This window comes from Quercus lobata, chromosome 9 (assembly GCF_001633185.2).
Source record: "Quercus lobata isolate SW786 chromosome 9, ValleyOak3.0 Primary Assembly, whole genome shotgun sequence".
NCBI lineage: Eukaryota > Viridiplantae > Streptophyta > Magnoliopsida > Fagales > Fagaceae > Quercus > Quercus lobata.
In genome coordinates, this window is record NC_044912.1 from 42,302,356 (window position 1) to 42,316,255 (window position 13,900).

At 34.0% G+C, this 13,900-nt stretch overlaps 1 protein-coding gene across 1 annotated transcript; it reads left to right on the forward strand.

The window, feature by feature from the left end:
• Positions 1-9,262: 9,262 nt before the first annotated feature.
• Positions 9,263-12,355, forward strand: LOC115962146 (trimethylguanosine synthase-like). The gene is made up of 3 exons (XM_031081031.1): positions 9,263-9,433; positions 9,527-9,942; positions 12,215-12,355. The coding sequence occupies exons 1-3, from the start codon at positions 9,394-9,396 to the stop codon at positions 12,338-12,340; spliced, it is 582 nt and encodes a 193-aa protein (XP_030936891.1). The 5' UTR covers positions 9,263-9,393; the 3' UTR covers positions 12,341-12,355.
• Positions 12,356-13,900: the final 1,545 nt, after the last annotated feature.

Sequence of the window (13,900 nt, forward strand, 5' to 3'; positions counted from 1 at the left end):
TGTTGTTTTTTTTTACTATAAAAATAAAATAAAATAACACTCTTAAGTTTATCCCAAAAAAAAACCAAATCTATATCTATATTACTATTTAAAGGGTTTCCTTTATTTGGATTCCTACTTTTGGATGCCCAGAGTATTCTCAAATCTAACTATTTAAAAAGTTCAAATATTGTTCCTCAAAAAAAAAAAAAAAAGTTCAAATATTAAGGTTAAAAATGTAAAAGTATTCATTCAAACTCCTTTTGGTTGGATGGGTGGAAAAGTGGGAGGATAAAAAATGGTGAGAGGAAAGAAAAGTGGGATGATAGAAAAAATTTTAAGTTATGTTTGATAACAGTTTTTTATTCCTATTTTCAAAAACTTGTTTTGGGGAATATAAAGAAAAAACAATTTTCTTGTATTTTTGAAATCAAAAACATGTTTGGTTAGTTGAAATTAAAAATAGAGGTTTTTGAAGAAAAATTTAAAAAAATACTAAAATATGTTGTTCCTAAGATTTGAACTCTAATTGCTAACTCATTAAATAAGACAAATTCATTAAATTAAATGCGTGATTTCATTAATTTTTGAAAATTAGAAACTAAAAACAGTCTTTTACATGTTTTCAATTCCCTTCACAAATCAAGTTTTGAGAACAGTTTTTGTTTTCTGTCTATTTTGGGTTGCCAAACAAGTTTTCTAGTTCTAAAAATAGAAAATTATTTTTGGAAATAGAAAATAAAGGGAAAAAACAGTTACCAAACATACCCTTAATTTCCCTCCTTTTTGTTTGGTTGAGAGTGAAAAAGTGGAGGGATGGAAAAGTGTGTTTGCATAAATTTACTTATATATCCTTGTTAAAAATGATGCAGAATTAAAACAAAAAAAAAAAAAAAGTTACTAGCAACTAAAAAAAAAAAAAAAGCAATGACCCAAATTATATTAAAAAATAAAAATCATGTCCACGAAAAAAAAAAATCAAGTCTAGTTAAAAAAATAAAAAAAATAAAAAAAGAGGCAAATGCCTAGTGAAGTAAAAAGAATCAGCAACGTGAAGCCAAAAGCTTAAATTAAAAAAAAAAAATTAAAAAAAATACAACAACAACTTTAAGCCCATGTGCAAGTTGCACATGGGCATTTTAGAGGTTGTTTGGATGCAGTGAGTTTTGAGTGATATGATCCTGTTTTCACCACTCATCATCCAAAATTGGTGGGGTCCACGGAAAACATTTTGTTTGGACTCATCACTCATGTTTGGTGATCCTGTTTTGGTGATTCTATCACTCAAAAAAATGAGTGATGAAGAGGGAAAGTGAAAACACATTTCACCTGTTTTCATAACTCATTTTCCATTACTCAGTGGCAAGTTTGTAATATTGCTGAGATTGTGGCCCCTTTGTGGGACCCGCATCAGGACATGTCTACATCAAGTCCTCAGCACCAACGACTTTCTCTTTCTCTCTTTCCCCTTTCTCCTTCTCCCAGCAACAAACTAACATTTCTTCAAAAACCTAGCAATTGTGAAGAATGAAACACAGCAACCAAAGACTACCCTCCACCGGATTTGCAGAGTTCTCTGTATCTCCTTGGCAAGATCAAAATTTTTTGAAGGTGAAGAAGCTGAAGAAGCCGCCGATAACTTCACCCACCACCAGTCCACCGCTCCCTAAATTTTATTTTACAAAACCTTAAAAAATAAAAACCAAAAAAACCAACCCCACAATAGACCAAGAACCCAGATTCCAAAAACCCATATGCACATAACCCAGATTGGAAATCTTTCTAACCCACATGTACAAAATTATGAAAATTAAAATAGTAACTTACAGAGGTCAGTGGGTTCAGGAAAAAGAAAAAAATAAAACTCGAAGAATCCGAAATTAACAAAAATGAAGAAAGTACAGCGTCAACAAAAATTTACAGAGCCAACAAAAAAAAGGGAAAAGGAAAACGAAGCGTTCAGTTGCCGAGTCAAAGAATCGAAGATCAGTGTGAATCTAGAACAGCGATCAAAGAGCTTCGAATCCGAAACTGAGGGCAGAAAATTAAGCGGCGGCGGCGGCGGATCGGCGGTAGAGCTTACTGAAGACGTGGAGCGCAGTGACGAAGCCGATGAAGCAGAGGCTCATGACGAGCACGACAGTCAGCGAGATCTTCAGGAAGGAGGATGAGCGGATTCTATGTTGGATTTTGGTGGTATCTCCAGAGGTTTTGGGCGGCGTCTCCGACGGCTGGGCTGAGTCCTAGCCAGTTTGAAGGTTTGGGTATTTGTGGGTTTTGAAATGAACATCTGTTGGTACTGAAGGGTAAGAAAATGAAATGAAGAGAGTGAGGGTAAGGCGAGTAGGCTAACCGAATTTATGACAAGTGCTCAGGCATGGTCCCCAAAAAGTAAAAAAAAAAAAAAAAATTGAATGAGGGGAAACTGAAAATACGTGCCAAACAGGTGGGTGGAAGAAATTGGGGTATTTTAAGTGATGAGTGATGGGTGATGAGTGACGAAAATTGAGTGATGAGTGATGAGTGATGAGTGACCATTTTTTTAAACCAAACAAGCCCTAAGTCATTCAGTTATCATATTTCTCCTACAAAATTTTCTCTCTATTTTAGAGAGAAAACTTTTTAGTAGGACTGGGGAGAAAACACCTATTCTCACCATTTATTTTCCTTTCCCACCCAATCAAACACACTCCAAAAAAGTTTCCCTTCTTATTTTCTCTCCAAAGTTTTCCATCCACCCTATTTCACCTCCAAACAAACACAACCTTAAAAAATCCTAAATTTTAGATAAATTTTAATAAACAATTTCTTCCATCCTGGGTCCTCCCACTCCACCACATATCGTAACCCTCCAACTATTGGGAAAAAAAAAATGCACTTGTCTTTGAGGATCAATGTTGGACCCCATAAATTTTGGCATTGTAAATGGCAAATTTCTTTTTGAGGATCAATGTCAATAGCAACAACAGAACAACACATTCTAGCAAACTGAATGGCATTGGTTTGAGGATTTAGGGCATATAAATTGTTAACAATGATATAATTTATATTATGAATATATTGTCTAAGTGAATTCACAAATATTTAGTTGATTTGACTAATTTAAGTGTATAATAATTTTTGAAAATTCTTGATTGCATGTGCTATTAAAGTTTTTTTTTTTTTTTTTTGGTTGGGTAAGTGCTTATGCAGGAGCTAGAACCCTAAGCTTAAAGTCACTAGGATGACTAGTTACCACTTGGGCCAGCAGGCCCGACATGTGCTATTAAAGTTATTTTATTATTTGGTTGATTTTTGTATCAATTATTGCCAAAGTAATAATCCAAATCTTTTTTTCTTTTGTTGAAAGTATTCCTAATTAATTATCAATGATATAAATTTTAGAAAATAAAGATTTAAAAAAAAAAACATAAATAGTTAATCTACCATTTCTAGTTTTTTTTTTTTTTTTTTTGTGGGTAATTTGAAGTTATAATGGGGAGTGAGAATTTTGAACAAATGGCAATGAATTTAAGGCAAAATACATGGTTAGTACTTAAAATTTAGAACGCAAGTGCTTTTACTCCCTAAAGATTAAAATAGAGATGACAATTGGGTAGAATGGGTTCGAAAAAAGGTTGCCATGTCTTTTGCTTAAATGCAAGTTTAAAAGTAAGCATAAATGCACTTTTAATCCTTACATTTTGACTTTTTTCCATTTTGGTCCCTACATTTTAATTTTACCACTTTTAGTCCCTAAACCAATTAACGCATGTTATTTTCGTCCTTTCCGTCAGTTAACCGACAGAAATAGCTGAGGTGGCAGCCGGAGGAATTAAAATATTATAAAAAATGCCACATCAGCATCTAATTTTTTTTAAATAATTTATCAATTTTAAATAAATAAATAAATAAACAGAATTAAAAACAATAAGAAGAACACAAAAACAAACCCAGAATCAAACACAAACTCAAATTTAAAAACACAAAGAACACAAAAACAAACAAAAAAGAAGGAATTCAAAATCCAAAAATGGCAGAACACACGAGAGCACAAACCCAAAAAAATCATACAAACCCAAAAATCAAACACAGAAAAATCATAAAAGAATATTGTAATAAAACTTGATTGCTCAACACAAACTCAGCTCAACCACCAACCCAGAACCAAACACAAACCTAGAATATTGTAATATTATAATCGATTGCTCAACCACAAACCTAGCTCAACCATACCAACACAAACCTAGCTCAATCCCTTGGTTTTGCCTTTTAACCTCCATATCTCATTTTTGTGGATCAAGTGTCGTTCAAGATCTGCATACCCAGAAATTTGAACCCATAAACCCACTGATCTCTAACTCGAACACCCACTGATCTCCACCATCCTCTAGATCCCACCATTTTGCCACAAACCCATAAACCCACTGATCTCCAACTCAAAAACCCACTCATTGGAATCACAACCCACAAACCCACCAATCTGCCACAAATCCACAAACCCAAATCTCCAACTCGAAACCCACTCATCAGAATCACAACCCACAAACCCAGATCAATAAAACTCACAACCCACAAACCCACCATCGGAATACACGACTAGATATCAACCTCAACCGTGATCTCCACCACTGAGCAGAGAGATAGAGAGATGAAAGAGAAAGACCCTCCGATTTGACAGAGACCCACTGATCTGAGAGAGAAAAACACTAATTTAAGAGAGAAAGACACCGATCTGTGAGACAGAATCTAGAGAGGATGACCTTGAGCCATTTGGGTATGAGTTTGAGTGAATCGAGAGATATAGAAAAGAGGGTCGGTTAGAGAAAGAAAAGAAAAAACCACTGCCGATTGTGGTGGTGGCAGCAGTGATGAGTGAAGGAGGCCAGCCATGGAGTTTGAAAGATATTTGTGAGAATTTTGGAAGAGAGAGAGAGAAAGGAAGGTTTGAGAATGTTTTGGAAGGGTTGGTTCTGGGTTTGGAAGAGAGAGAGGAAGGTTTGAGAATGTATGATTTTTTTGGGTCTGTACTCTTGTGTGTTCTGCCATTTTGGGATTTTGAATTCCTTCTTTTTTGTTTGATTTTGTGTTCTTTGTGTTTTTAAATTTGAGTTTGTGTTTGGTTCTGGGTTTGTTTTTGTGTTCTTCTTATTGTTTTTAATTCTGTTTTTCTTTTTTTATTTATTTAAAATTGATAAATTATTTTTTAAAAAAAAATTAGATGCTAATGTGGCATTTTTTATAATATTTTAATTCCTCCGACTGCCACCTTAGCTATTTCCATCGGTTGATTGACGGAAAAGACAAAAATAACACGCGTTAATTGATTTAGAGACTAAAAGTGGTAAAATTAAAATGTAGAGACCAAAATGGAAAAAAGCCAAAATGTAGGGACTAAAAGTGCATTTATTTATTTTAAACTTGGCATTTAAGCAAAAACCATGGCAACCTTTTTTTCGAACCCATTCTAACCCAATTGTCATCTCTATTTAATCTTTTAGGGCGTAAAAGGCACTTGCGTTCTAATTTTAAGTTAAACATGTATTTGCCTTAAATTCATTGCCAATTTGTTCAAAATTCTCACTCCCCCATTATAACTTCAAATTACCACAAAAAAAAAAAAAAAACTAGAAATGGTAGATTAACTATTTATGTTTTTTTTTTTAAATCTTTATTTTCTAAAATTTATATCATTGATAATTAATTAGGAATACTTTCAACAAAAGAAAAAAAGATTTGGATTATTACTTTGGCAATAATTGATACAAAAATCAACCAAATAATAAAATAACTTTAATAGCACATGTCGGGCCTGCTGGCCCAAGTGGTAACTAGTCATCCTAGTGACTTTAAGCTTAGGGTTCTAGCTCCTGCATAAGCACTTACCCAACCAAAAAAAAAAAAAAAAAACTTTAATAGCACATGCAATCAAGAATTTTCAAAAATTATTATACACTTAAATTAGTCAAATCAACTAAATATTTGTGAATTCACTTAGACAATATATTCATAATATAAATTATATCATTGTTAACAATTTATATGCCCTAAATCCTCAAACCAATGCCATTCAGTTTGCTAGAATGTGTTGTTCTGTTGTTGCTATTGACATTGATCCTCAAAAAGAAATTTGCCATTTACAATGCCAAAATTTATGGGGTCCAACATTGATCCTCAAAGACAAGTGCATTTTTTTTTTCCCAATAGTTGGAGGGTTACGATATGTGGTGGAGTGGGAGGACCCAGGATGGAAGAAATTGTTTATTAAAATTTATCTAAAATTTAGGATTTTTTAAGGTTGTGTTTGTTTGGAGGTGAAATAGGGTGGATGGAAAACTTTGGAGAGAAAATAAGAAGGGAAACTTTTTTGGAGTGTGTTTGATTGGGTGGGAAAGGAAAATAAATGGTGAGAATAGGTGTTTTCTCCCCAGTCCTACTAAAAAGTTTTCTCTCTAAAATAGAGAGAAAATTTTGTAGGAGAAATATGATAACTGAATGACTTAGGGCTTGTTTGGTTTAAAAAAATGGTCACTCATCACTCATCACTCATCACTCAATTTTCGTCACTCATCACCCATCACTCATCACTTAAAATACCCCAATTTCTTCCACCCACCTGTTTGGCACGTATTTTCAGTTTCCCCTCATTCAATTTTTTTTTTTTTTTTTACTTTTTGGGGACCATGCCTGAGCACTTGTCATAAATTCGGTTAGCCTACTCGCCTTACCCTCACTCTCTTCATTTCATTTTCTTACCCTTCAGTACCAACAGATGTTCATTTCAAAACCCACAAATACCCAAACCTTCAAACTGGCTAGGACTCAGCCCAGCCGTCGGAGACGCCGCCCAAAACCTCTGGAGATACCACCAAAATCCAACATAGAATCCGCTCATCCTCCTTCCTGAAGATCTCGCTGACTGTCGTGCTCGTCATGAGCCTCTGCTTCATCGGCTTCGTCACTGCGCTCCACGTCTTCAGTAAGCTCTACCGCCGATCCGCCGCCGCCGCCGCTTAATTTTCTGCCCTCAGTTTCGGATTCGAAGCTCTTTGATCGCTGTTCTAGATTCACACTGATCTTCGATTCTTTGACTCGGCAACTGAACGCTTCGTTTTCCTTTTCCCTTTTTTTTGTTGGCTCTGTAAATTTTTGTTGACGCTGTACTTTCTTCATTTTTGTTAATTTCGGATTCTTCGAGTTTTATTTTTTTCTTTTTCCTGAACCCACTGACCTCTGTAAGTTACTATTTTAATTTTCATAATTTTGTACATGTGGGTTAGAAAGATTTCCAATCTGGGTTATGTGCATATGGGTTTTTGGAATCTGGGTTCTTGGTCTATTGTGGGGTTGGTTTTTTTGGTTTTTATTTTTTAAGGTTTTGTAAAATAAAATTTAGGGAGCGGTGGACTGGTGGTGGGTGAAGTTATCGGCGGCTTCTTCAGCTTCTTCACCTTCAAAAAATTTTGATCTTGCCAAGGAGATACAGAGAACTCTGCAAATCCGGTGGAGGGTAGTCTTTGGTTGCTGTGTTTCATTCTTCACAATTGCTAGGTTTTTGAAGAAATGTTAGTTTGTTGCTGGGAGAAGGAGAAAGGGGAAAGAGAGAAAGAGAAAGTCGTTGGTGCTGAGGACTTGATGTAGACATGTCCTGATGCGGGTCCCACAAAGGGGCCACAATCTCAGCAATATTACAAACTTGCCACTGAGTAATGGAAAATGAGTTATGAAAACAGGTGAAATGTGTTTTCACTTTCCCTCTTCATCACTCATTTTTTTGAGTGATAGAATCACCAAAACAGGATCACCAAACATGAGTGATGAGTCCAAACAAAATGTTTTCCGTGGACCCCACCAATTTTGGATGATGAGTGGTGAAAACAGGATCATATCACTCAAAACTCACTGCATCCAAACAACCTCTAAAATGCCCATGTGCAACTTGCACATGGGCTTAAAGTTGTTGTTGTATTTTTTTTAATTTTTTTTTTTTAATTTAAGCTTTTGGCTTCACGTTGCTGATTCTTTTTACTTCACTAGGCATTTGCCTCTTTTTTTATTTTTTTTATTTTTTTAACTAGACTTGATTTTTTTTTTTCGTGGACATGATTTTTATTTTTTAATATAATTTGGGTCATTGCTTTTTTTTTTTTTTTAGTTGCTAGTAACTTTTTTTTTTTTTTGTTTTAATTCTGCATCATTTTTAACAAGGATATATAAGTAAATTTATGCAAACACACTTTTCCATCCCTCCACTTTTTCACTCTCAACCAAACAAAAAGGAGGGAAATTAAGGGTATGTTTGGTAACTGTTTTTTCCCTTTATTTTCTATTTCCAAAAATAATTTTCTATTTTTAGAACTAGAAAACTTGTTTGGCAACCCAAAATAGACAGAAAACAAAAACTGTTCTCAAAACTTGATTTGTGAAGGGAATTGAAAACATGTAAAAGACTGTTTTTAGTTTCTAATTTTCAAAAATTAATGAAATCACGCATTTAATTTAATGAATTTGTCTTATTTAATGAGTTAGCAATTAGAGTTCAAATCTTAGGAACAACATATTTTAGTATTTTTTTAAATTTTTCTTCAAAAACCTCTATTTTTAATTTCAACTAACCAAACATGTTTTTGATTTCAAAAATACAAGAAAATTGTTTTTTCTTTATATTCCCCAAAACAAGTTTTTGAAAATAGGAATAAAAAACTGTTATCAAACATAACTTAAAATTTTTTCTATCATCCCACTTTTCTTTCCTCTCACCATTTTTTATCCTCCCACTTTTCCACCCATCCAACCAAAAGGAGTTTGAATGAATACTTTTACATTTTTAACCTTAATATTTGAACTTTTTTTTTTTTTTTTGAGGAACAATATTTGAACTTTTTAAATAGTTAGATTTGAGAATACTCTGGGCATCCAAAAGTAGGAATCCAAATAAAGGAAACCCTTTAAATAGTAATATAGATATAGATTTGGTTTTTTTTTGGGATAAACTTAAGAGTGTTATTTTATTTTATTTTTATAGTAAAAAAAAACAACAATTGTTGGGTTGTTTAACTTGTTTTTCTATTTTAAAAAAACACTAGACATAAAGTTGTTTTGAATAAGTGGGTTAGTGGAAGAGTGATCTTATTTTGTAGGAAAACATTTTTGTTTAAAAATCCATTCAAAACTGGAGATAGTTTGAATAAATAGGTCAGTGGGAGAGGGATTCTACCTTAATAGGAAATGTTTTGGGTAAGAGTTAGCTACAGCATTATCCTCATATTTTGTTTTTGCTTGAACTTTAAGCGTAGAAGTAGAAGTAGTTTTGAACTAGTGAAAGTCTGTTCTGAAAAGAGAAGCTCTTTAAAGAGCAGAAGTATAAAAGCTATAAATATATCATGAAACAGGCAGCACAACCACGTAGCATTTTGAATTACTAAACGGAGAAAGATGAAGAAGAAGAGAATGAGAAAAAAGAAAAACATTTCAGGTACACAATCTCCATCAATTCACTTTCCCTTTTCCCATTCCATGTAGAAAATATTATTAACATGTTGTTATTTATTTCAAAATTCTGTTTCAGTCAAAGCTCATAAGAAGGGGAAGCATATTATTAGGGCTAGGGAAAAAGCAGCACAAAACGTGAGTCCAGTTGTTGAGAAGTACTGGTTTCAAAGGTACAATCTCTTCTCCAAATACGACGAGGGTATCACAATGGACGAGGAAGGATGGTATTCCGTCACGCCCGAACAGATTGCGATTCGACACGCTCTGAGGTGTGTCGCTGCCACTGCCAAACCCAATCCGGTTGTTATCGATTGCTTTGCTGGGGTTGGTGGCAATGCCATTCAGTTTGCTAGAATGTGCTGTTATGTTGTTGCCATTGACATTGATCCTAAAAGACTTGAATTGGCTATTAACAATGCCAAAATTTATGGGGTCCAACATTGTATCGATTTCATAGTTGGGGACTTCTTCCAACTCGCCCCGTCGTTGAAGGTAATTGTTAATAATTGAAAATTTTGTTTGAAAATGGTTTCGTTTCATGTGGATTGATTTGCTGATTATAGCTTTTACTTTGTGTTATTTTGCGTTTGCTTCAATTTATGCTTTCATGACTTCAATTGGCTCTTGGCGTCAAACGGTTCTTGTTGAATTTTGAACTAAACATGAATTGAGATGAAATCAAAGGCTAAGTTGCTTAGAAGCACAAGAATGGGAATTCAACTCTTCGAGAGCACTCTCTTGGAAACTTGCACTTAGGCTAAAAACTGTATTTTCATCTAAAATTGAGTTACAAGTACAGCAATGGGCTATTCACAAACATATGATCTTTAAAAACTAATTGGACTATTAAACTCAACTACAGCTGCTGGTACAATAGGCTGCGCGTGCTGGTTCTAAAGTACTGCACTAAGGCTGCTTGATGCACAATGCTTAGACTTGATGCTGCATAACCTGCTGTTGCTACTTGCAGCAAACTTCAACATCATGCTAAGGCATGAAGTTACTGCATCACTAATTTTATTACTCTTAAACTGTCATTTTTAAATTACAAATCTACCCTCACAAATGGCACAAATGACAAAATTAGACAAGTGGGTTAAACGATATATTTTAACACAAGATCAGATACTTTTACTTATCAAAAATAGCACATATTTGTTTTGGTCCATATATATCATGCCTAGTCGTTTTGATTAGTGCATGATCGGATGAAATTTTAAAATTTTAAGAATATGGATCAGGATGCTTGACAGTGGGTAACTAAATGGAATCTTATTATCTTTTTCTATTTCGTTTCTTGTTCATAAAACCTACTTCATTGGGGAAATTTTTAGGCAAGTTGGGTTGTGAACACAGGCCTTGCTAAGGTCAGTTTAGGTTGGTTCATAGGCAAGGTTTTTACATAGGGTAAAACTAGGTATTGTCTATATTTATGTTCTCCAATTAAATTCAATCATACAAACTTATTGGCCAATGCAACACAACCATGTGGCCAATGCACTTCCTTGTTTATGGTTGCAGCTTCCAAGGCCACATGGTTGAATTTAATTAGAGAACCTAGGATATAACGCCTAAGAAATTGAATTTAAGTTTTACCTTTTTATATGTTGAACTTGTTCCAAGCTTATCCAATACTTGTTAGGGAAAAAAGTTGATTGAGAATACAAAATGTGAAAGGCGGGGATACTTAAAAAACAGATGCTTACTTTCCTTGTTCTTAATTACTTTCATTTTAGTGACCCATTATAAGGACTAGGGTGTGGTAATACTAAATGGTATTCCTCTGTCTTTGGCATGTTATTGTGAGAAGCTTACTCTAGTGATGGGATTTTAACTCTTCAACTATTTGGTAGTTTTTCACTCGTTTAGAGCTCTCTTGGGAAGTGGAGCAAATATTATGTGGTGTATTGTGAATATTAGACAGTGCATTGGTGAATTTTCCCTAGTATATTTTCATCAAGATTTAAGAAGTCTACTAATGGGGCAAAGGTTGCATGTCCATGTGAAATTTTGGGATTGATATGTTTTTGTGCAGTGGGACTAGAAATAAAGAATATTTAAAGGACCAAGTATTTTTGCACCAATTAATTGGCATACGCTTAGCTTTTCTTGTTGGTTTCCATCAGTAGATGTGAAAATTATACTATTTTAAAGGGATTCTAAGGCTTGTTTTTAAGAACTGATACTTTTTCTTTTTTAAGTCACAATTTATTTAAATAAGTAAACAAGGGGAAGGTCAGTTAACTTAAAGTACACTGGCGGTGTACTAAAGGAACCACCTTAGAAATTATAAAATTAATAATAAAGATAGAGAACTTGTTTTTCTCAAAAAAAAAAGATAGAGAACTTGTAGTAACTTCTTTTTTACAAGGACAGGCTGCTGTATCAACAGAGTTGAAAAAAGTGCTTTTAAGACAATATAAAAGGATGATGAAATTTGAATTTAGTCTATGAAGTTATCTCTAACAAAATTTTAGTGTAATCAATTGTGCATTAATAAGTGGAAAATCTCTCTATAAATACACTGCACTTGTCAAATATATTTGCCGTTGCCTTTTATTGGAAGCATTTTAGAATCTAACAAAATCTGCATAATATGATATTAGAACCTGATTTAGTTATCAAGTTGAGGTAGTAAATTAAACTATAATTACATGTTTGATAATGTTGTATTAAAGTTAATAATTTAACTTGAGATGGAAAATATTCTTCTTTTAATATTTTTTAGTTTAATATTCTAATTATTTCTGCTTCTTCTTTTTAGGGGGACATAGTGTTTTTAGCACCACCATGGGGAGGTCCATCATACAAAAGTATTGAAAATTTTACACTTGATTTTCTCAAGCCAAGAAATGGGTATGTGGTAGATGTGTTTGTTTCCCAAACATAAGCAGATTATAAATTTATTTTGGTTAGTCCAGAGAATAGGGTGCTAATATATTAGTATGTCTTAAGAAATAAAAATAGGAAGTTTCTTATTATATGTGTGGCTTTTCCTCTTTCTTTCTGGTCAATGTTGAACTTGAGTTTCATCTTTCAGTTACTTTGACTTTAATTTATTAAAACTTAACATTGTTTCGTGCAAGAAAAAAAAAAAAAAAGATATATGTAATATATAGAATTAAGAAGAAATCACTACTAAGTTATGTTTAGTTTACTTATTGTTGGTGTTATGAAAATAATGTAATCAATATAGCATTCTCCCATCCGGATACCCTTTTGGTGCCACTAGTTAACCTGATTAGGAATTTTGCTAATTTACGCCTTAAAGGTATTTTACTAACCTTGATGAGATGGTTCCAACACTGATGTAATGAAAATGAAATAGAAAAGGAAAAGGCAATTGTCAGAATACTTAGTGAGAAGGATAGAAAAGTATTTTAAATATTGTAATATATAATGTGTATAGAAAAAACTAAATTATGACCTGGATACTTAGTGAGAAGGATAGAAAAGTACTTTGAATATTGTAATATATAATGTGTATAGAAAACTAAATTATGACCTGGATACATATACAAAGATTAAAGGGATAATTACAGTAAACCCACTTGTGGTATGACCTGTTTTTACTTTGCCTACCCGTGGTTCAATCATTTACACTTTGCCCACCTGAGATTAGTTCCATTAGCCTTCCGTAACCCACCTCTCCGTTTGCCGTTAGAAAAACACATTTTTAGGTAAAAACAAATATAACAAGAATAAAAAAGCTAGGGTTTTTCATTACTCATAAACTTCAATGAGAACAAAGTGGAGGAACAACACGCCAATCAAATGGCTCAATGAAATTATTTTTAATCTATAATAATATCAACAATTTCGCAACAACTCAAAATTTTGAACCAAATTTTACAAGAAGACCAACATCTCAAAACAACCGGCAACGTTATCAACAAAGAGAGAGTGAGATAGAGATAAGCCAACAACTGAAGTGTGAGGTATAAAAAAATCCAGCCGTGGATTTGGATCATGGTAGATCAGCCATGGGTTTGGTGTCGTGGTGTTGGCTTCTAGGTGCTAGATCGGAATGTAAGATAGGGAGAGAAATCTAGCAAACCCTCTGGACCAATCTTTCAATCAAACCCCTTTATCAAACCAAAACTTAATTCACAATCCAACACAAAGAAAACCCTTTGGAAAATTCACCCAAACCCATCATTAACAAACCCCCAAAACCCGAGTTAGGCCGAGATGCAAATAGTAGAGGAACCACCATGGAGTGGTGGTGGTTGATGATTGGAGATGGGTGACCTTGGAAGTCCGTGGGAGGCTCGGCCTTAGAGGGTTTCAGAGATTAAAGAGAGGGAGCTCGGGTTTGGTGAGGGCTCGGTAAGGGTCTGATGAGGCGAGGCCACCTGAGGTGGCGACGTTGATGTGAGGGGGTGAGCTTAAGAAGGGCGGCCATGGAGTTCGTTTGAGAGAGTTTTAGAGATGAGAGAACAAGGGTTTA

Excerpts from the sequence above, each read along its gene's own strand:
- LOC115962146 (XM_031081031.1), top strand. The coding sequence starts at position 9,394 with ATGAAGAAGAAGAGAATGAGAAAAAAGAAAAACATTTCAG. Across the intron at positions 9,434-9,526 it reads AAAAAAGAAAAACATTTCAG|TCAAAGCTCATAAGAAGGGG; the intron begins GTACACAATCTC and ends ATTCTGTTTCAG. Across the intron at positions 9,943-12,214 it reads AACTCGCCCCGTCGTTGAAG|GGGGACATAGTGTTTTTAGC; the intron begins GTAATTGTTAAT and ends TCTTCTTTTTAG.